General features: G+C 46.4%; 3 protein-coding genes across 17 annotated transcripts in view; 2 read left to right on the top strand and 1 right to left on the bottom strand.

Annotated features, from left to right (window-relative positions):
- The window catches only part of LOC118075560 (melanotransferrin), a 23802-nt gene extending 21860 nt beyond the window's left edge, over positions 1–1942 (top strand). The window contains exon 18 of the transcript XR_009556912.1: positions 1846–1942. The gene's annotated coding sequence lies outside the window, so the exon portion shown is untranslated. The remainder of the gene's footprint in view (positions 1–1845) is intronic.
- Positions 1–19946, bottom strand: part of PRR14L (proline rich 14 like) — a 23323-nt gene extending 3377 nt beyond the window's left edge. Inside the window, exons 1-10 of one of the 7 annotated variants that reach the window (XM_060269511.1) lie at positions 19823–19871; positions 19348–19532; positions 18427–18507; positions 17069–17590; positions 15024–15108; positions 6615–12213; positions 2810–2878; positions 1858–2020; positions 948–1054; positions 605–676 (exon numbers count right to left, since the gene is read on the bottom strand). In XM_060269511.1, coding sequence (XP_060125494.1) covers positions 605–676; positions 948–1054; positions 1858–2020; positions 2810–2878; positions 6615–12213; positions 15024–15108; positions 17069–17569 — 6596 coding nt within the window. In that variant the 5' untranslated portion in view covers positions 17570–17590; positions 18427–18507; positions 19348–19532; positions 19823–19871. The other 6 variants (XM_060269512.1, XM_035097575.2, XM_035097568.2 and 3 more) reach the window with 6 other exon arrangements.
- DEPDC5 (DEP domain containing 5, GATOR1 subcomplex subunit) overlaps positions 19940–20124 on the top strand; it is a 50543-nt gene continuing 50358 nt past the window's right edge. For 8 of the 9 annotated variants that reach the window (XM_035097580.2, XM_035097581.2, XM_035097582.2 and 5 more), the window contains exon 1: positions 19940–20066. The gene's annotated coding sequence lies outside the window, so the exon portion shown is untranslated. The other variant, XM_035097579.2, reaches the window with a different exon arrangement.

The following is a 20124-nucleotide window of genomic DNA, read 5'->3' as shown; positions in this document are numbered from 1 at the left end:
TAGAATGTCACTAACTGCATGACATCGCACAGACCACAGGAGTGTCAGGAACAGTCCTGCTCTGAGAGAGAAGGCAACTAGAATGACTAAACAGTGACCTCCTGTGATATCTGTGATTCTACGTACCTCATATCTCTGCCAAACAGAGCTAAGCTGTACCTTAAGAGTTTCTAACCACAAATCAACCCTTTTTTTAGAAATCCAATCACCACCATCCCATTGCTAGGAAACTTCCCAGATAGTTTTCTGCTGGCATCTAGATATCCAGGCAGAATATCTTCCAAGCCTCTCCCTTTGCTCTAAAAGTTCAGCCAAAGATCAAAGATACAGCAGGGAGGAGGGGTTGGGAAGGGGTTGAACAGAAGCTAAATCTGTAGTATATTTCCTCATATCAGTGTATATTTAGACATATTTTTCAGGGTGAAAGTGAGTATGAATACACTTCTGCACATCACAAATAGGCAATGTAACTCGTTCTCATTTGCTCACTATTTTATGATGAATACTACCAACAACACAGCTGGAACTCAGCTATGGAGACTTGCTATTCTGTCCTAGGATGGGTCCAGAGAGTGAGCCCTTCCACTGGTATATGTAAACCAACCTGGTTGTAGGGGGAGATTTGTAGTTCTTGTTGGTGTATATTTCTTCCAAACTGAATTCTGTCTTCTTCAATCTGGAAGAATGATAATCGAGATACATCAGAAACAGCTGTAATCCATCAGATCTAGTTGCTGTTGCATTTGGTCAGAAGAAGAAAAAAGGAGTTTAAGAGGCACACCAAAATGTTAGAGATTTAGGGTACAAGTTAAGCACACAGCAGGTTAAGCCTGCTGGGTTCAGGCCAAGTGGCCCATCTAGTCCGACATGCTGTTCTCAGGGGTTAACCAGATGCCCATGCGGGAAGCCCAAAAGCCCAAGCTGAGCACAAGAGAATACATTCCTACCTTTTCGGTCGGGGAAGTCCCATGGGGGTGAGGTTGGGATCTGGTTTAGGGATAGTCTTTCGAATCCGGATCTGAGATACTTTCTTTGGCCTCTTCTCCAGTTCAGCCTGGTGAAAAGAAGAGGATTATGCAATTACAACATGGCTTCAGATGCTACAAGCTCCAAAGAGAGGCATTCCACCAAGCTGGCCTCTGGGTCAGGGGTGATTATCCCATTTTATCCTCATAGAAATTAAGGGAGAGGTTGGGGCAGGGGAAGAGAAAGTAGACGCACACACGATTTGCCCAGAGATATCCTCTGAGATGCACAGCCTGAGGGCGATCTGACTCATTGCCAAACCTGGCCCCTAGGGCAGCTACTGCTCTGCTGACAGTCCCTCTTTACAATGGTTCACCTATAGACCAGCCTTGTCCCAACCTGGTGCCCTCCAGATATTTCAGACCACAATTCCCATCAGCCCCAGACAGCACAACCGTATGATGCTGGGGCTGATGTGTGGTGGCCAGGGCTGATGGGAGCTGGGGCCCAAAACATCTGGAGGGCACCAGGTTGGGGAAAGGTGTTGCACACATTGAAAAGTGGCATATTAATTCTTACAAACAACCCTACAAAGTAGATCAGCACTACCTCCATATTATGACAGGGCTGAGGAGATACCAGAGCTGAAAGGCAGAGTGGTCTGTTAGAGCCTTACATTCTTTCCCCACTAGGGTAAGATTAATTTTTCCATTCCATTCCCTCCCCCCACCACTAAACATGCTTTCACACACACACACACACACACACACACACACACACACACACACACACACACACCTTAAACCAAGATATATACCCGTCAAGCAATGGGAAGCACCATTCACCCTCCTACCAATTTGTGCACCTGCCTCTCCTCAGGACATCACTCACCTTTTCAAGCCGGCTACCAGTCTTGGGTAACACAGGGACAGGAACGTCCAGTTCATCCAAGGGAAGGACCGGAAATGGAGGCACTGGAAGTCCGAGAGGAGGATGTGCTGGCTCCAGAAGTGAGCAAGATGCAGGTAATGATGCAGAAAATGAAGGTTCCAGCCTAGGAGGAGGACAAAAGAGGCAGTGAGGGGGGGGGGAGAACAAGCATGCTGATTAAGGCCAGGGATTGATGATGGAGACAGCATCAAGATTGGTTCTGGTGGGACAAGTCAAATGGCCAAAGCCAGTGGGGGAGCTGGGGATCATGGCCATGACTGTAACTTAGCGGTAGATCATCTACTCTGCATGCAGAAGGGGTGTGTGTGTATTCTTAATTTATATAATGCTTAATACTAAAATAGGCTTCTCAGCAGCTTCGGAAATATAAACTCAATTGCGCGACATTATAACATGAACACCTACCACAATAAAACAATCCCAATGAAACATCAAAATATAAAACACCCGATTAAAATATGCAACGAAAGAGTTGGGTGGTATATAAATGCCAGCAATAAATAAATTTGAAAAAGAGGGCCAACTGGGAGAGCAGAGGCCAAGGATTTAAGAGGCAACAGTGATATATGCACTGAGTGCCCTCCTCCAGGGTGTTTTAGACTACAACTCCCAGCAGCCCTGCCTGCACAGCTGGGAGCTGCAGTCCAAAACAACCTCAAGGGTGCCAGGGTAGCAAAAAGTAATGCTGAGCAGGCATAAGGACATAGGAAGAGTCCTCCTGGATCACGCCAACACTCAACACTTCTAGGGAAGAATACAGACACATTTTCCGCAATGACTCCTAGTCAGGCACAGTTTCAGGCAAGGTGTAAAATTGACCTCAAAGGGGGAGATCCTCAAGTCAAAGGCTCCTTTGTGTGACGGGGTGAGGGGTGGGAAGGCCCCCACTTACCTCACAGCATCAGCGACAGTGCTGGCGTCATCCACACACTGGTCAGGCACCTGAGGCAACATGGCAGAGCTGGTTCAGATAGGAGAGAAAGCCACAGAAAAGCAAAAGTTAGAGCTGAATCAGCACAAGTTACATTCCAGGCAGGAGGGGAGAAAACACTGGGCTCTTTCTCTGCGCTTCCTGGGGCCATGTGTTTTGGAGACCCCTTGACTAGGAGGAAGGGTTTCGGCCTTAGAGCCAAGAAAATATAAAACAGGAGGGTGCTAAGTTTAGCCTGAGAGGCTGGAAATCATTTAGAGAAACTCCTGATAGTTAATTCTTTTTTTAAAAAAAGAGCAAGTTCAGAACATCAGCGTTCCTCAACCTCGTGCCCTCTAGCCTACAACTTCCAAGAGCCACAGTAAGCAGAGCTGTTACTGGCAGAGGCTGGTGGGTTGTAGTCCAAAACACTTGGAAGGCAGCCGGTTGTGGAAGGTTGAAGGAAGTTGTAAAGGAAGCGGAGCACTAGGGGCATTTAAGGCTTCTAATCAAGGCTGCAACCTTTCATTCCCTTGCCTCATCTTACTAGAGCACTTACTTGGAACAGCCACAGCAGGAGAAAGTGAGGAAAACCAGGGGCAGCAATCCTGAAAGCCTTTGAATGGAGCAGCCACCATACATGGACTTAAGAAGCCATCCAAGGAGATACTGGAGAGCTGGACAGGGTTTGAAACCGCAGGAGAACTTTTGCAGTTTTGAAATACTGCATCCATTCGGATTGCCCTTTGCTGGGGATCCGGAGGAGGTTTGGGGTGCAGGAGAACGGAAGACAGGAGCAGAGCTTCACCCTTCAGGACTCTGAGCCCACCTGCAAGGCAGCCCATTCTTGATGTGCAGGATGGCCAGAGAGGCTGAGACTGGCCTCTGCCAAAATGTGCCAGTAGAACTGGACAAGGATTGACGACGTGTCCTAAGCTGGAAACCTCAGCTGATCCACAGCTACCACTTGCTGACATTTTGTTAACATCATCTCACAAAACTGCATGTGAAATGGATTCCCAATATCACAAAACTGCATGTGAAATGGATTCCCAATATTTTTTAGCCATTTGTCCTTAAGTTATTATTTTAAACTGTGGCACAGTGTCTTTTATACAGGTTGCAGAACCACCCTCAGTTCAGTAACATAGGAAGGCAGCATACAAATTGAAGACCAGAGCCTCACACCAGCCTCTCTTCCAAGCCTGGAAATAAGGTCGGGGAGGCCCCAATGTGTTAAGGGAGGCTTCCTCACAGCATCTATGGGATGCTCCCCACAAAGAGGCCCTCCAAGCACCAACCTTCTCCAGGCACAGAGGTTTCCGTTTTCCTTGGCATTTGGACATATCCAGTGATACTATATTGTTAAAAATGGGGTGGCTTAAAAAAAACAACAACCTGCATGGTTGTGCAATTTTATTACCGTATTTCTTAAATGCATGCCAACCACTTCAGGACATTTTAGTGGGAAGCAATATATGGATTTAATAAACCTTAAAGCCCAACTAATTACTGCAGAGCTAGGGGGAAGGGGTGGGAAGCCTCATTAACAGAGGCTCATTTGCGCTCTGACCTGCCCCAAACAGACTCTCATTGCATGGTGAAGTGTTGTTTTTTAAATGAATGGTTCCAGTGCGACTTGCCCTCGGATACAGCCATGAGAAGTACAGGAGGTGATCAAACGCGTTCAATGCCTGGGTGTTCCTTCTAAGCTTTGGCTTGACCACTGTGGGGTTCAGCCGGGGTGGGGCGATTCCCTCTGCCCAGCTGCTTCGTACACAGAGGGTGAGATAAAGCAGTAGAGCAGATCTCGGTCTTAAAAGGGGCTGCCTCTTTCCAAGACACCAAAAAAAAGGGTGGGGGATGAAGCAACCCATGGTACCTTGCTTTTAGCAAAAGGGTGTGCACTGCTCCACAATCTCCACCATAAGGTCAAGAATTTGGGAGGTGGGGAGGTCAGAGGAGTGACAACACAGTTAAATCCAGCACTCTCTGTCCCTCCAAAGCGGGACATTTCTCAATATGGCCTCACAATGATTCTGTATTTTGTTAGAATTGTATTTTATCAGCTCAGGCAGCATTCCTTCAGAACATGACACAAGCGCCTTCATTTGATAGTAAGAGAGTTACAGATAAAACACTTTTTACGTTGATCCTCCCAACTTGCTTTCTATATGCTGAACATTGTGAAAATCTTGACAAGTACACAAGACTAAATATTTGTGGAAGGACACAGTTTGGTGGCAAAAGCTCTTGTTTTGTATGTAGAAACACCGGGATATCATCCAAGGAACCTGGCTCTTATGTAGGACGACTACTTAAAAATATGCTTTAATAATCTCCCAAACCTTACAGCAGCCTACACCAACCTGGTGCCTTCCAGATGTTTGGACCGCAGCTCCCATCTGCCCCAGCCAGCACAGCAGTGCTGGGAGTTAGAGGGTACCCAGAAGGCAGAGGCTGCTGCCTTAGAACCACAGCAGATCACATCAGAAAATGCTGTGCTTGAGCGTTCCACTCGGTATAAAACTGCTTCTTCACATGTTCTGCTAAACCCATTTTAAAAACAGGTCAAGGAAGGCAAAAATATCTATTTTTAGAGCTTGGTTAGTTCTTAAAGTTCCTCTTTTGCAAACCAACAGGTAACTGAAATTGTCTCACAGTTGAGCCATATGCAAAAGGTTTATTTCCTCCCAGTAGGCATAGCCATCGACTGCTTTATCCATTTTTATTTCTGGCCACTGAAAGCACAGAATCGGCATTCTGTTAAGCAAACCTACAAGGTATTTCCTTTGCTTGACAGAGAGATGCAGCAAGTAAGCCCCTAAAGGGTGAGGTGGTGAAGTGAAGTATTTAATTTTTTTCAGAGGAGTGGGGCAAAACCCCCTTACAGTAATAATTTTAGATTACACCCCACCGCCTTAGAATTACAAAAGCCACAAGTTGAAGAGAGAATACTACTTCAACTTCCTCTCTTTGATTTTGTTTTTAATTCAGGTAGTCAACATTTCCGGCTTAGTTTTGGTGATGCCCATGGAGCAACATTTACTTACAAATCCACCATGCTATCCTGCTCAAAGCTCTGTCTCTGGGGCACATGTGGGTTGTTTTCAGTGAGGGCAAACACTCTCCTTTTCTCATTCAGAAGCAGAAGCTAGGTCAACCTCTTTCCTTACCTGGTGCCCTCTTGTTGCTCCAGACTACAACTCTCATGAGCCTCAGCCAGGCCAGGTGAGACAGGAGTTGTAGTCCGGGGCAGCTGGAAGGCAGCAGGCTGGGAGAGTCTGGCCTGCAGGACCCATTATGGAAGTCCAAAATCTGTGCTCCGTAGTTCCGGACTCTGAAACCTCTCCTACCTCACACGTCCGGGAGCTCTGCCACCAGATTCTCACCTTTCCGCAATATATATTCTGGCACGTGGTGTGGGGTGTGTGGCCGGGAGGGGAGAAAAATGAGAGTTAGTGGAGCAAATAAACCAACCAAGCCTGGCTCTGCTCCAGCTGACAAGATGGCGCTCTGCAGGGGAGGCATCTTGAGTGAGCAGGTTTCGTCAACGGCACACACACACACACACACACATGCAAGGTGGAACGTGAGCCCCCCTCTCAACGTCCTGCAGTTCCTAATGCTGCGCTCCCCTCCCTCTGCAAGAGACAGAAAAGTACATAGAATCCTAGGAGTTGAAAGTGACCCAAAGGGCCTTCTAGTGCAACCCCCTGCAATGCAGGAATACACACACACAGCAGCATGGATGGGAATCTTGGAAATAAGGGGGAGGGAGATTTACCTGTTCCCGAAGCCCAGCCTGGTGGTCGCAGAAGTGGCTGGCTGCCACTTGCAGCGCTTGGAATGGAGAGGAGTGAATTCAGAGGGACGGTTGGGAGGACCGTGCTGGCTCCATATGGACAAAACTCGACCCAGAGAATAGGGCAAGGAAGAGAAGAGGTCAGCTGACGCAGAAGCGGAATGTCTTAACCCCTTCAAGCCCTGGGCGAGCTGAAGTGCAGCAAGATTCTGGACCGCTGGAAGGCGGCAGGTGAGGCTCCTTCTTCTGGTCCAGATCCGATAGCAGCCGGGGGAATAGAGGGCTAAGACGGTGTGGAGGCCAAGTGGGGAGCAGCCTGCCCTCCTCCGCTGAGTCGTGGTGGCCTCGCTTCGCCAGCTCTTTGCCGTGCCAAGAGAGGCCAGCGGCGTGGTGGTGTGCGACTCAGCAGGGACCCAGGCATCTCTCCGGACTGGTGCGACAGTGAGGCAGCTTTGAGGCAGGAGGAGAGAAAAGGTCCACTTGGAAGGCTGGAAGCCGTGGGTCTCCCCCAGAGCTAACCGGTGGCTGTTGTTAGGGTCGTTGTGCAGTGTTGTCAGCCCCGGGAGGTTCCTCACTGGGCTGGAGTCCAATTTTATATGGAAAGTCACAGGGAAGACAGGGGCACTGGAGGCCAGGGGGGAGTTCTTATTGCCCAGTTCAAAAAAGAACAGGTTGGTCAGCTCCAAGGGATAAAGTGCCAAAGATTGAGAGGTGAACATCTTGAAGCTGCAGCTGCTGCCATTAAACCATGGAGAGTTGAGCTTCAAGTCCACGCAGGAGAAAACTTCCAAGAGCTTCTTATGTTTGAAGTGGCTGTACTTTTCAGGGACAGAGAGAAGCTCTGTAGAGCCCAAGAGCTGGTTGCGCTTTTGAGGGTTTCCCGGCAGTGCCAGCAATTTGTTAGCCAACGCTGACAGCTTCCTCAAGAGCGCCGGGTCTTTGGTAAGTTTGCTAAGCCTGGGGCTGTCCAGCAAGCTGCTTTGGCTGCCTTGTCGCTTTGGCATTTGGTCCCTGACTGTGCCTTCTCCTTTGTTTCCTGTGACAGTGAGCTTTGGGGCAAAACACACAGAATCTGTGAGCTGGCACTCAGGCTTTACAACAATCGCAGAGGGATTCCTGAAGGAAACAGAACTTGCCATTAGGCGACTTTTTCTTGCTGTTCTGAGCTGGTCCCGCCTAGAAATCTTGCCGCAGGCTTTCCCCAGCTGCCTCCTGAATGGAAGAGGTGATCTTATTCTGCGAGTGCATCTGAGGGAACTCCTGCTTCCATCGTAACTAAAGTGAAAGGCGTGTGGCAACATGCAAAATACCACAAGGATAGGACTGTCATTGGTGGCTGATGGCCGGCTTTGGCTCCTGAAACTCCCTAGGCTTTGGCTTTTGGCCTCTAGGTAGTTCAACCCATCAAAGTCCTTGGCTCTCTTTGGCCTTTTCCATCCCCTGAAAGTGCTTCCAGAACTTCCATTCTCACTGACCTCAACTCCACTCCCCGAAGCAAACGCATGTGGCTTCACCACCATCTCATGGTAGGAACTGCTTAAAGGTGGTGCAAGGCAGAAAAATCTCCGTTTCAAAAGGTTTCTGGATTTCACCTTCCCTTTAGCTCTTTCGTCTTGAACAACCGCACCACAGGAGACAACAGGCAGAGCTGGATCTTCCTCAGCCTCCTCTTGCAAGGGTTTCTGAGTAAGCATCAGACAAACACCTGATTCTGAATCTCTCGCCTTCTCAACAGGTATTTCAATGACCAAGAGATCTTCCAATGGCTTCTTTCCATCTGCTGCTGGCTCCTGGGTGACCTCTGCAGCCTGCCAGCTTCTTCCTTGACTGCTGAGGCATTTGGGGGAAGCTTCTAACCTATGACCACCTGAAGAAGGACAAGGCAGGATGCTGCTGCAAAAGATTTCCGGAGACAGTCTTGTGGAAAGTAAGCATTTAGTTTGCAAAGCATAGTGCACGTTCTTTAAATGCGGTTGAGCAACAACGGTTGGCTTTGAAGGATCTCTGATTCTGCGAAACCTGGGGTTGTCCAGCAATCTGCTAAGTTGCAAAATGTGCTCAGGAAGGGGGACAAAAGAAGGCTGTGTGTGTATTTCAATCTTGAATGGGAACACCATTTTTTCTTGCCCTGCAGAAAACCTCAAGCCTTGCAAGAGAGCTCCGGAAGAATCTTTAATGCCTAGAGGGTAAACTTTTACGTCCGTTTTCTCAGTGGGCAGATTGAATTTTCTCTGGTTACCTTCCAAAGACGGTTTTATCTTTTTTGAGGGGTCAGGACTGTCAGAAATAATTGATATGATGTCTTTTACTACTTCTGCTCTTCGCTTGGTACCTACTGCACATACAGATGTTTCCTTGCTCTCTAGAGGAGAATCTCTTGGTGTCTTTTCTTTAACAGAACAGCTTGCCTCTTCATTTTCTGAATTTAACAGGTTAACATGATGATAGCAGAGTCTACTGAGAGAGAAGCTGATTGTTCCAGGGTGTTCTTTGGGGAAAAGACAACAGCGACCACGTGGGGAAAAAGATGGAGAAGTCCATGGATCATCTTTCTGAGACAAGCAGATGGCTGGATTCTGAGCAAGCTGCACTCCGAAACATATACTTGCCAAAGTAGGCACTTCTTTGTTCTCCAGCGGTTTTGAACACACTCCCTCCATACTTTTCTGACAGTTTACAGAGTTTCGCTGGAAAAACATTTGACTAGGAGATGAGGCAGGCCCACTGCTACACTGCAAGGATGTTTTTTCATCTAGCACTTCGGAAGGACTCCTGCTAACTGCCCCAGAGGCAGATTCATCAGTTGTTGCTTGAGAAGCCTGATCATTAACAAACCCTATTGACCTCAGAAGTTCAGAACAACATTCTGAATGCGAGTCGACACTTTTCAGTTCTACGGACTCTTCTTTCAATGGATTGCCAAGAGATTCTGACACCATTTTAACAGATGAGCAACTGCCTAACGTAGTTTGCTGAAATGTTGCTTGAACACTCTTTTCTTCTGTTAAAAGCAATGGAACTGGAGCTTTGCCGTGGCCCCTCTCCAAGCACAGAGAGTTGTTCCGATTACAGTCAACAGATTTTTCAGTGTCTTCACTTGAGGTCACAGCCTGCAGAGCATGATCCACCTTTTGCTTCTCTGAGGACACCAAGAGAGGCTGCTGGCATTCTGAAACATCTTTTTCTAGGGATTTGTTTTTCTGATTCAACAAAACCAGTCTATTAAAAGGAGGATTCTGATGTGGAAAGGGCTGGACTTTTGTCTGACAGATTGTTTTCCCTGGCTGACCCGGACTGTCAGCACATAAATCCTCCAAGGGCAAAAAACCAGGCTGCTGCTCTCTGTGACCTGGGAAGCTGGAGTGCATGGCAGTCTTCATACTGGAGGGTTCAGGTGCAAAGGAGGAAGAGGTGTGGTGGTGGTCTTGATGCTGCCGTTGTTTTTCCTCACCTCTGTCTTTTACAAGTTTGCCAAGTTCAAGGCAGTTCGTTTTGCCAAAATCTCTGTAATCTGCCAGTTTCTCATCTATTCCATTTCTCCAACTCTCTCCACATGTTTTTACACTTTCAGCTGCTCCCATTCCATCAGATTCAGCCACCAGCAAAGCTTTACCTAATTCTGGGTTTGAATCTGCAGGGAAAACACTGGCGTCAACTTCCAACGCAACGTGTGATTTCACAGAAATGTTGTTGCTGTCAGTCCTTTGATTTCCAGCTGCCACATCTGACTCTGAAGCTTCAGGACAAGCTGCACCCCAGATTCTTCCAGCATCATCTGAGTCAACACAGGGATGAGGGTCCCCTGCCTTAACAACACTGCCAGGCTCCTCGGGAGGGACACCTTCCCCGGCAGATGCAGAAGAGTGACCTGCTTTCAGTCCATCAGATTCTTCACTTCTGCTTTTGAGAACACTGTTGCCATCAATATCATCATTAGCAGCTAAGCAGATACCTCCCAACGAGGTGCAGCAAGTCTCAATGGCAGAAGACGGGTTGTTCATGCATGGGTTCCCAGGACTATATGCTTCGATTTGCGCCATTTCCTGATCAGCTGGCTTCTGCTCTGTATCCTTCAGCATAAGGCCTGTGCTTTTCACGGATGCTTCCCTTGTTGCAATACAACTCCCAGCATTTTGGCTTGGCGAAGGTGACTCTTCCTTGGTGTGAAGTACGAAGCTGGTGCTCTGCAGCTTCAGCTCTGCAGGGAATTCTTCTCTGGGCAAGCTGTCTAGTAACCCGCTGCCATTTAAATCCCTCTCAGTTTGCTGGACAGAGGAGTAATTGTCACGGAGTTGAGCTGTTGAGGGTTTTTCTTCCGAGTCAACATCTGCTATGGTGGTAGCACATAGGTGTGTAGCTGAAGGACTCCCTAGGATTTCTGTCTTTGGACCACTGTGGGATCCCACCTGTACTACATGTTCACCTAATCTGGAGCCACAATCCAAAGACTCACGACAGGTGGGATTTGAATCATTGCTTGTGCTGCAGCTGTTCTGAATGTACCCAACGTTTCCCACTTCCGCCATGAGAGACCTGTTTTCTTCTCCCCCAACAGCCATGCTTATGTCACTAGAAGCACATTGATGATGCTTATCCTTTTGGATGCTGTCAACCTCTATAGAGGCCAGTCTTAAGCCATCTTCTGGATGTGCAGGTGAAGAGGGAAACGTGCTTTTGGCCACTGAAGATGATTCTGCAAAGCTGTTTTCCAGTGGCTGAGAATTTTCTTGAATGTCTTTCCAGTAGCATTGAACAGCACCCCCTTTCTGGATTTCAACAGCTCCCTCACAGGTCAAACTATAAGAGTGGTCAATATTTTGAGCATCCTCCTCCTGTTCTTGGTTTCTTTCGCTGGACATCTCTTCACTGCTGCACACTGGGGACAAAGTTTCATCCGTATCCGGCTCAGAGGCCCATTCTTCCAGCAGCTCAATTTTTTCACAGCTCCTCAAGTCTTCCTCCTGCATTTCACAGACAATTTCGAAAGCATCCATGTTCTCTTCCCAGAGTGTGTTTCCAAGCTCCAAATTGCCTTCCAAGTGATGTCCTGAAGCTTCAGGGACTGAGTTTGACAGCTGAGCAGCAATGGTAGTCCCACTTTGCAAAACTGGAGAAGAACTACTGTCATTAGGCACATTTGTCTTATCCTGCATGGAAGCTGGATCACTGTCAAGGATTGGGTTCGCTTCTGCATCTCGATTGAGGGACTTTTCTCCCGCAGCTCCTGAGCTAGAAAGGATACACTTCGTTGCTGACAAAGCAACACGGGAGATCAGAGCTTGACAATTCTCCTCCTCTTCTTTGTCTTCCTGTAGCAGCTCTTTCGCTGAAGCATCATTCTTGGCGCTCACAGGTTCTAGAGAGACTAAGGTGTTGCTTCCTGAAACCTCAACTTTGGCCATGACTGTGTCTACCTGAGAGGACTCACTGCTCTCAGGTGGGACACCTGCAACCTCTCTGGCGCTGCGCTCGCCTGCGTGACTAAACAGCCCATCAGTCCCCTTCGCCTTCATACCTTGTGCTTCTTGCAGGAGGTTTGACAGATTTTCAGGGGTCACCTGCACATTTGCTTGGCTTTCTTCTGCACAAAAGAGAAAAGGGGAGGGGAGGAGTTAATGTGCTACATGCCTTATTCATCCATTTCTTTAGTACTGGAAGAATAAGGCTATAAGCAAACTTAGCTGTAAGCAGGGGAGATAAAAATCAATGATTTAAATTTTTTTTGGCTTCTTTATATTTAAATTGGATTTTTTTATTTAAATTGGATTTTTAAAATTTAAATTTGATCTTTAAAATAAAATGCTTTTGGAGGAAAAATATGTCTAAAGATAGTTTTCTATTTAAGTTAAATTATAGTCCAAAGGCTATTCATCAGGAAATAAGGATTTGTTTTAAGTTTTTCATGTGTGCTAAAACTCAGTCTGTTTTTTTTTAAAAAAAATCAATTGTTTAACCACATCAGTTACCAAACATATGCTATCATCTTATTGTTTAGTTAAATAAATTGTTTAAATTGTTATTAAGGAAATGATTATTTTTCTCCTTCTAATAAAGTACTGCAGAAAAGTTGTCCAAATATAACGTTAAAATATCAAACCACACAATAATTTCATAATTGGTGCTAGCTTGCCTACAATAGAGTCAATCTATGCTACCAGAGTTAAGAAGAGAGCAGAGAGAATTGCAGCAGATCCTTTACATCCCTGCCATCATCTGCTAGATTTACTCCCATCTGGACGTCGCTACAGGTCTTCATATACAAAATCGGCCAGGCACAGGTACAGTTTTTTCCCCTTGTGCCATTAAATTGTTAAATTTGTAGATGTGTAGCTGAAGGGGAGGTCAATTATGGGTGGGTTTCTTTGCTTATTTGTATTGTGAGTGGAACAGTATTTGTATGTTTACATTGCAATGTAGCAGAAACAAATTCCAAGTATGTTGGAAAATGTACTTGGCCAATAATAAATTATTATTATTATAAATTATTATTATTATCTGTCAATGTATTTCCAATAGTATATCCACATCAATAATTTTTTATACAACTGTAAAAACTACTCTGAAATTTATTATTCCAAAAATGAAACCTTCCTCTGATTGTAAATATTAAGATAATTACCAGCAAGAATGAGTCTTTCTGTAAAAAAAATGATTTAAATCAAGTGGGATGTAAATGCAATAAATAATTAATAAGTAAATAATACTCAACGGGTGACCTGAGAGGCAACAAGAGCAAGATAGCAGGGGAAGCAAATAACTAGTTCGCCAGTAACTAAAAGCCAGACCAGATCAACCCATTTTCTTGACTTCTTAACCCCGGCCTAACTGGTTCACACAGAAAGGACTGCAGGGTCCTTTCTTTTGCCCAGTCCTATCACTGAGCAACAGTATTCACTCCAATTTATTCCAAGGTACCCACATGTTAATTCTGACAACTAAAGTCAAAAGCCTGACAGCACAACAACTCAGGCCTTGTAGAGACAAATGCGATCTCAGCTGGGGCTGGCCCATGGGCTCTCTGTTAGGGCTAGAACTCTGAGGAGGTTCTAGAATTCTGACTGGCACCACTTTCTTTGTGACGAGGATAAGGGTGAAACCATCTCCAATCTCTCTCACCTGGTATTAACATCATAGAACAGATGCTGCCTTTTGCGGATTAAACAAAAGCGGGACCCCACAAAAGGGTTATGGAGCTTAAATCTCTAGTGGGTACATTTATGAGCCCCTCCTCCACTGTTTGGCCTCAACAGGTATTACCGTATTTTTCGCTCCATAAGTCACACCTGACCATAAGGCGCACCTAGTTTTCTGAGGAGGAAAGGGGGGGGGGAAAGCCCCGTTTTTGGGGGGGATCAGCTCACAGTTGTTGAGTTTACTTTGCAAAGGGAAAATATCCTGTTCAACTCACAGTTCTGCAGCTTCTGATAATCTAATCAACCAGATAATCCAATCAGCCAGTCACATGCTGCTGGAAAAACAAACAGCCTCCCTCTGCAGAACATTAAAAAATGGAGGCTTGGGCAAGGGGGCGGGGGCAGAAGGGAGCTAGCGTCCCTTATCTCCCTCCCCATCTCTTGCAATCAGCTGCTGAGTGGCTTCCTCTTTCCCTCTTGTTAGCCTTTAGATCTTCCTAAAAAAAAAAAAGCATGATCTGCTTTTCGCCCTTGGGCAATTCGGCTCCAGGGACCAAGCATTCGCTCCATAAGATGCACAGACATCTGTCCTTACTTTTTAGGAGGGAAAAGGGGCGTGTTATAGAGCGAAAAATACGGTAATAAAGGAATAAACTAGCTCTGAACACAGAAATTCTCCATTTAGCCAGAGAAATGGGTAAATTGAAGCTTTCTCTCAGGAGAGAAAAAGAAGCCGAGTTACTTATTGTGTAAAACAAAATGATGATTAAGACCAAGCATCTCCAAACTGCGGCCCTCCAGATGTTTTGGCCTACAACTCCCTTGATCCCTAGCTAACAGGACCAGTGGTTGGGGAAGATGGGAATTATAGTCCAAAACATCTGGAGGGCCGAAGTTTGGGGATGCCCGATTAAGACGGTGACCTGGATGGTGAACAGTATTTCTGGAAAGCATCGGAATAAACTGCTTTCCTTGTCAGGGAGATGCAAAATCATATCCAGGTATGCAGTGGGTGACCATAAGGAAGCACTCACTGCCCCGGTCAACATGGTCAATGGTCAAACACCCTCCCATGCTCTGTTCATGAGGCAAAAACCGTGGCAAGCTTTAAACACCTCCTAAAAACCCATCTTTTAAAGCAGGCATTCCTGGGCTCACACTGTTTCATTTTATTATTTATTGATATTCAAACTGATTCAGTCCCAAATGGATTATCCAGGCAGGGAGAAACAGCTTGGCCAAACAAATTTCTGCGTACCTGGATTTTTCTGCAAGCCTGCTGCTTCAACATTGGAAGGGCTTGGAAGAAATCCTCCTCCCATGTGGGTTAGCCAAGGTTCCTTCTGAAACAAAAACACACACAATGCCAGCCATCAAAGCAATAGCAGCAGCAGCAGAGACAGAAGGGATTAATTATAACTTCCCCAAACCTTCCCCAAGCAGTGCAGGTGTTAAGTCTGCAGAAAGAATCTGTCTCTGGATATTCTTCATTAAATGTGCTAGATTGTTTCTAAAAAGATACTCTTTCTCTACACTTATTTTGTGCTACCAATCCGCTGGCACCTCACACAGGAGCAAGGTGTCAAAACCAACCTGCCATGGATAGCCCTGCTTTACCTTTTATTCTACTTATAATCATATTACTGATTTTTAGTTTCTGATTTTTACAAAATATTTGCACCAATGTTTACACTCACCGCTTGGATATTTTGACAATAACAAGGAACTACAGTGGTGCCTCGCTAGATGAATTTAATTCGTTCCACGGGTCTTTTCTTATAACGAAAAATTCGTCTAGCGAATCCCATAGGAATGCATTGAAATTTTTTGGAATTTTTTTTTTGCCCATAGGAACACATTAATTGAATTTCAATGCATTCCTATGGGAAACCGTGATTCGTTAGACAAATTTTTCATAAAACAAATTCGTCTAGCGAGGCAAACTCCGCTCGAAAAATCCTTTCGTTAAGCGGAAATTTAGTTAAGCAGGGCATTCGTTAAGCGAGGCACCACTGTAAATGAATTATTTTCTCCCAGTGTGCATACAGACCCAAGGAAGGCCTGTGACTGAGTGGTAAAGCAGTTGCTTTGCATGCAGAAGGTCCCTGGTTCAGCCTTCAGCACCTCCAGGTAGGACTAAAAACATTCCCTGCTTGAAACACTGGAGAGCCGCTGCCAGTCAGTATAGACCAGGAGTGTCCAAACCTTTTTCAAAGAGGGCCAGATTTGATGAAGTGAACATGCATGAGGGCTGACCAAAGAGCCGACTGCCACAGAGGCCAGATTAAACTGACCGGCGGGCCAGATTAGGCCCCCGAAACTGACTTTGGACATGTCTGGTGTAGACATAGAACTAAAGTATCCATCACAATGGAAAATTTTAATACCACACCACCATCAAATAAGATTCCAAGAAGGAGGTGCCATTTCCTTCAGAGCAGTATGTTTGCAAGGGGACATGATACAACAATTCCCTCATCTAAACCCTTCTGTTCTCTAAACTGTTGTTTCCTTGGCAGGTCTACAGCATTTCAGCTAATTTAATTTGTTTTTAAGAAGCCAGTTCCCATCTAACATGCAGAGTGGTCCTCGGATGAAGTATAACACTAGCTTCATACCTTACAATATTTTAAAAAGTAACTCGTTATGAATTTTAAACAGACATAAGAGCAAGGCTAGTTTACAAGGCTAGTACAAAGAAACGAATTCTGAAAGGAAAATGGGAGAGAATGTGCTGTTTTATACAACAATGAATCATAACAAAACAGAGTTCTCCACTAGCTGTACATTTTATATTTCAAGACATTCCATTAATAGTGGCAAGCAATATAACTTCATGATTTAATGGAAGAGGACAGCCGGTAATTTACACAGGCTGCAATCCTCACTAACTACCCCCAATGACCTAGGAGTTATTCCCAAGGAACTCAAGTGGGCAGAGGTGGGTTACTCTGACAGGTATAGGATTGCATAGTCAACATTTGATTAAATACATGCAGCAATTCTTAATCTGATATCAGCCTGGACAACATCTCCAGTATTTGGAACCGTTCCATTACTAAATCCTCTGTACTGTATCTTGTTGGGGGCCGATCTAATGCAATTGCTATGTAACGGTTCTCTTCTAACATTGACACAACAGGCAGATCCCAAAATCTTTCCCCATCTTAACTTAAACATATTTCCCCACACATCTCTTTTCCAGAGAAGTGTCATATTAATCGCTTGCGAAACAGAGGTGAAATAGAGGCTAACAAATTTATTACGGCCTTCAAACCAACACCAAATGGCCTTGGTTCTTACCTCTTTTAAGCAACATATTTCCTTTGAGGCTAGATACGACTGTGCAAGGCCTTCCTCCTCAGCAACACTCCCCAATTCCTTTGTCCCTCCCTTGTCTTCCCTTGAATGTTGGTGACAAGGGTCCAACTCCATCACATCCTTTTTTGGGGTATCATCATCCTCAGCCAGATCAGTGGCTTCTGCAGGCTGTTGAGGAAGCAGATCCATCAGCCCAGGGCAAGAGGCTTTGCATGTGCAATCCAGCCTTTCAGCAGAGTCCTGAGAACAGATTTTCAACCCATGAGTCCGGTGGGGCTTGGATGGCAAACTGCTACATGACAGCACAAAGGTTGATGCTTCAGGTTTAGCATCAAGTACAATGGTGGGATCCGTCAGAGCTGCAAGGTCAGTGGAGAGGGTGACTGGCAGACTCGTGTAGAGTTCTTGCACCACAGCAGACATGGAGGTGCTGAGAAGGTCAAAATGGCTTTTTTCCAGGGACTCCACACCGGCAGTGAGCATCAGGACAGTTGGACCAGCCACCTTTCACAACGGAAAAAGACAAGTGAGCAGAAATAATATTAGAAGAGCCCCCTGGATCAGGCCAACCACCCATCTAGTCCAGCATCCTGTTCTCACAGTGGCTAACCAAGATACCTATGGGAAACCCACAAGCAAGACCCAAGCACAAGAGCACTCTCCCCTCTTGTGGCTTCCAGCAACTGGTATTCAGAAGAATTGCTGCCTCTGATTATGGAGGAAGAGCATAGCCATCACAGCTAGTAGCCATTTGTCTAACCCTCTTTTAAAGCCATCTAGATTGGTGGTTAAGCAATTTGGTGAATCTGCAAAGATTGTTCCGAAGTAACCACTAGGCTAAGCCGGCCCAGGTGGTGCTGTGGTTAAACCACTGAGCCTAGGGCTTGCTGATCAGAAGGTCGGTTCGAATCCCTGTGACGGGGTGAGCTCCCGTTGCTCGGTCCCAACTCCTGCCAACCTAGCAGTTCGAAAGCACATCAAAATACAAGTAGATAAATAGGAACCACTATAGCGGGAAGGTAAACGGCGTTTCCATGTGCTGCTCTGGTTTGCCAGAAGCGGCTTTGTCATGCTGGCCACATGACCCTTTGGGAACAAGTTTTATAGTTCAAATATGTGCTTCGTGAAGAAGTACTTTCTTTTACCTGTCCTGAATCATCCTACATTCAGCTTCATTTCCACAAGTTCTAGTGTTATGAGGAAGGAAAACATTTCTCTATCCTCTTTCTTTCATGCAAGGCAAGGTGAACCACTACCACCACCCTATCATGCCTTCTTCCAACGTCTGTTTTTCCAGGCTGCTAATGATCAAGGCCTTCATTATGGCACACAGTTCTCACCCTCCTCTAGAAGCAGCTCCTTCCTCACATTCCATCCTGAAATTTCCGTCTCACTTCACCCAGCTTGGGGAATTTCATCTACTAGAGGAGGAGGAGTGGTGGGGAGAGAAAAAGAGAAGGATTTGGGGTGGAAATGTTAGGGTTCTGATCCAAAGGTCTCTGGAGTTCTAAGGCACTCAGGATTCCCTACTCACTTCAAGATTGGGGGAGGCTCAAGAGGTGATGGACCTGAACCACCTTCAAGGAGGCACCATAGCACAATAGTAGAGCATCTATCAATGACCATAGTGAATATGCTCCATCTCCATGGTAAGAGGACAAAATGCTTCTGAATGCTAGTTACTGGAAACCATAGGATGGGAGAGGGCTCTTGTGTTTGGGTCCTGCTTGCTGGTTTTCCTGTGGGGTATCTAGTTGTTAACTGTAAAAACAGGAGGAGGGACCAATCCTTGGTCCTGATCCATCACCATCTTCTTATGTCCTTATCCCTGGCAGGTGTAGAACACCCCCACCTGAAACCTTGCACAGCCACCAGCCAGTGTCAACAATACTAAGCTATACAGACCAAGGCTCTGACTTTGTATAACTCATCTTCCTATGTTCCTTTTAAATTCAGCCCCTCATTCAGAACTACAGTATGAGGAAAAGAATCTATTTTTGTGTACACACCCGTAAATTCCATGGCAGAGCATCTACTCAGCAAACCAAAGTTCTCAGCTTTAATCCCCAACAGCACCTCCGGTCTGGGCTTCGAGAGACATCCTACCCATCCCAATAAATCCTGGAGAGCCACTGCTGCCAGTCCATGCCAACAATACTGATGTAAACGGACCAATGCTCTGCCTCTGCAGAAGGCAGCTTCGTATAATCCTGCTGAAATCTCTTCTCCGCAACTACTAGTGGTGCAAGAGCCTTTTCTACCTGGTTGCTCTTAGCTGAGGGAGCCCTCCTCCGCCTGGTCCAAGGCCCAGAAAGCTGCCCTGAGAAGGTTCCCTTTCCCTGGGAGGCTCGCCAAAGCACTTTCGGTGGGCGAGTTCAGGATGGGACCCTCAGAGGATCATCATTACAATATTCAGTCACTTATTTCCCAAGGGTTTCCTCACGACCTACCATAAAGTTAAAAAAATAATTATGAATAAATTAATCATAAAAAAGAAACAAAACATCATCCACAGGAGGAGCCTGAGTGGGGGATGATCCCAAAAATCTTATTATCTAATTAACTTATTAAGCCCCCCCCCGCCTCGAGCTGTTTATGCCATGCAGGAGCGACGGCGGGGTATTGGGGCGCCTCCTAACTCCCCCCCTCCGCATTACTCTTCCGGGGCCTCCACTCGCCCCCTCGGGTGGGGGTGGGGGCTCCGCCCCGGCGTCTTTTTTTCTTCTTCTTCTTCACCTGAGCGCTGCTCCGCAGGCCGCAGCCGTCTCCGCTCCCTCCGACATCGCGCCGCTCTCCCCCCTGCGTCTCTATGGGCCGCGCCGCTTCCTCATCCGGAAAAAAATCAACCTGCGCCACCATAGAGAGGGAGTCGGGCGGAAAAGAGCGCGAGGCTCCCGGATGAGGAAATCAAAAGGGAGCCCAGTCGCGTGCGCTTCCTGCAGGGAGCGGGTCCGCCACGCCCCCTTCTCCGGTGCTGTGGGTAAGTCTAGCACGTGAGGCGTCGGTTCCCCTCAGCCCAAGAGCACGGTCGGTCGCGG

Source organism: Zootoca vivipara, chromosome 17 (assembly GCF_963506605.1).
Source record: "Zootoca vivipara chromosome 17, rZooViv1.1, whole genome shotgun sequence".
NCBI classification, from domain to species: domain Eukaryota; kingdom Metazoa; phylum Chordata; class Lepidosauria; order Squamata; family Lacertidae; genus Zootoca; species Zootoca vivipara.
This window is presented reverse-complemented; position numbering and strand designations above follow the sequence as displayed.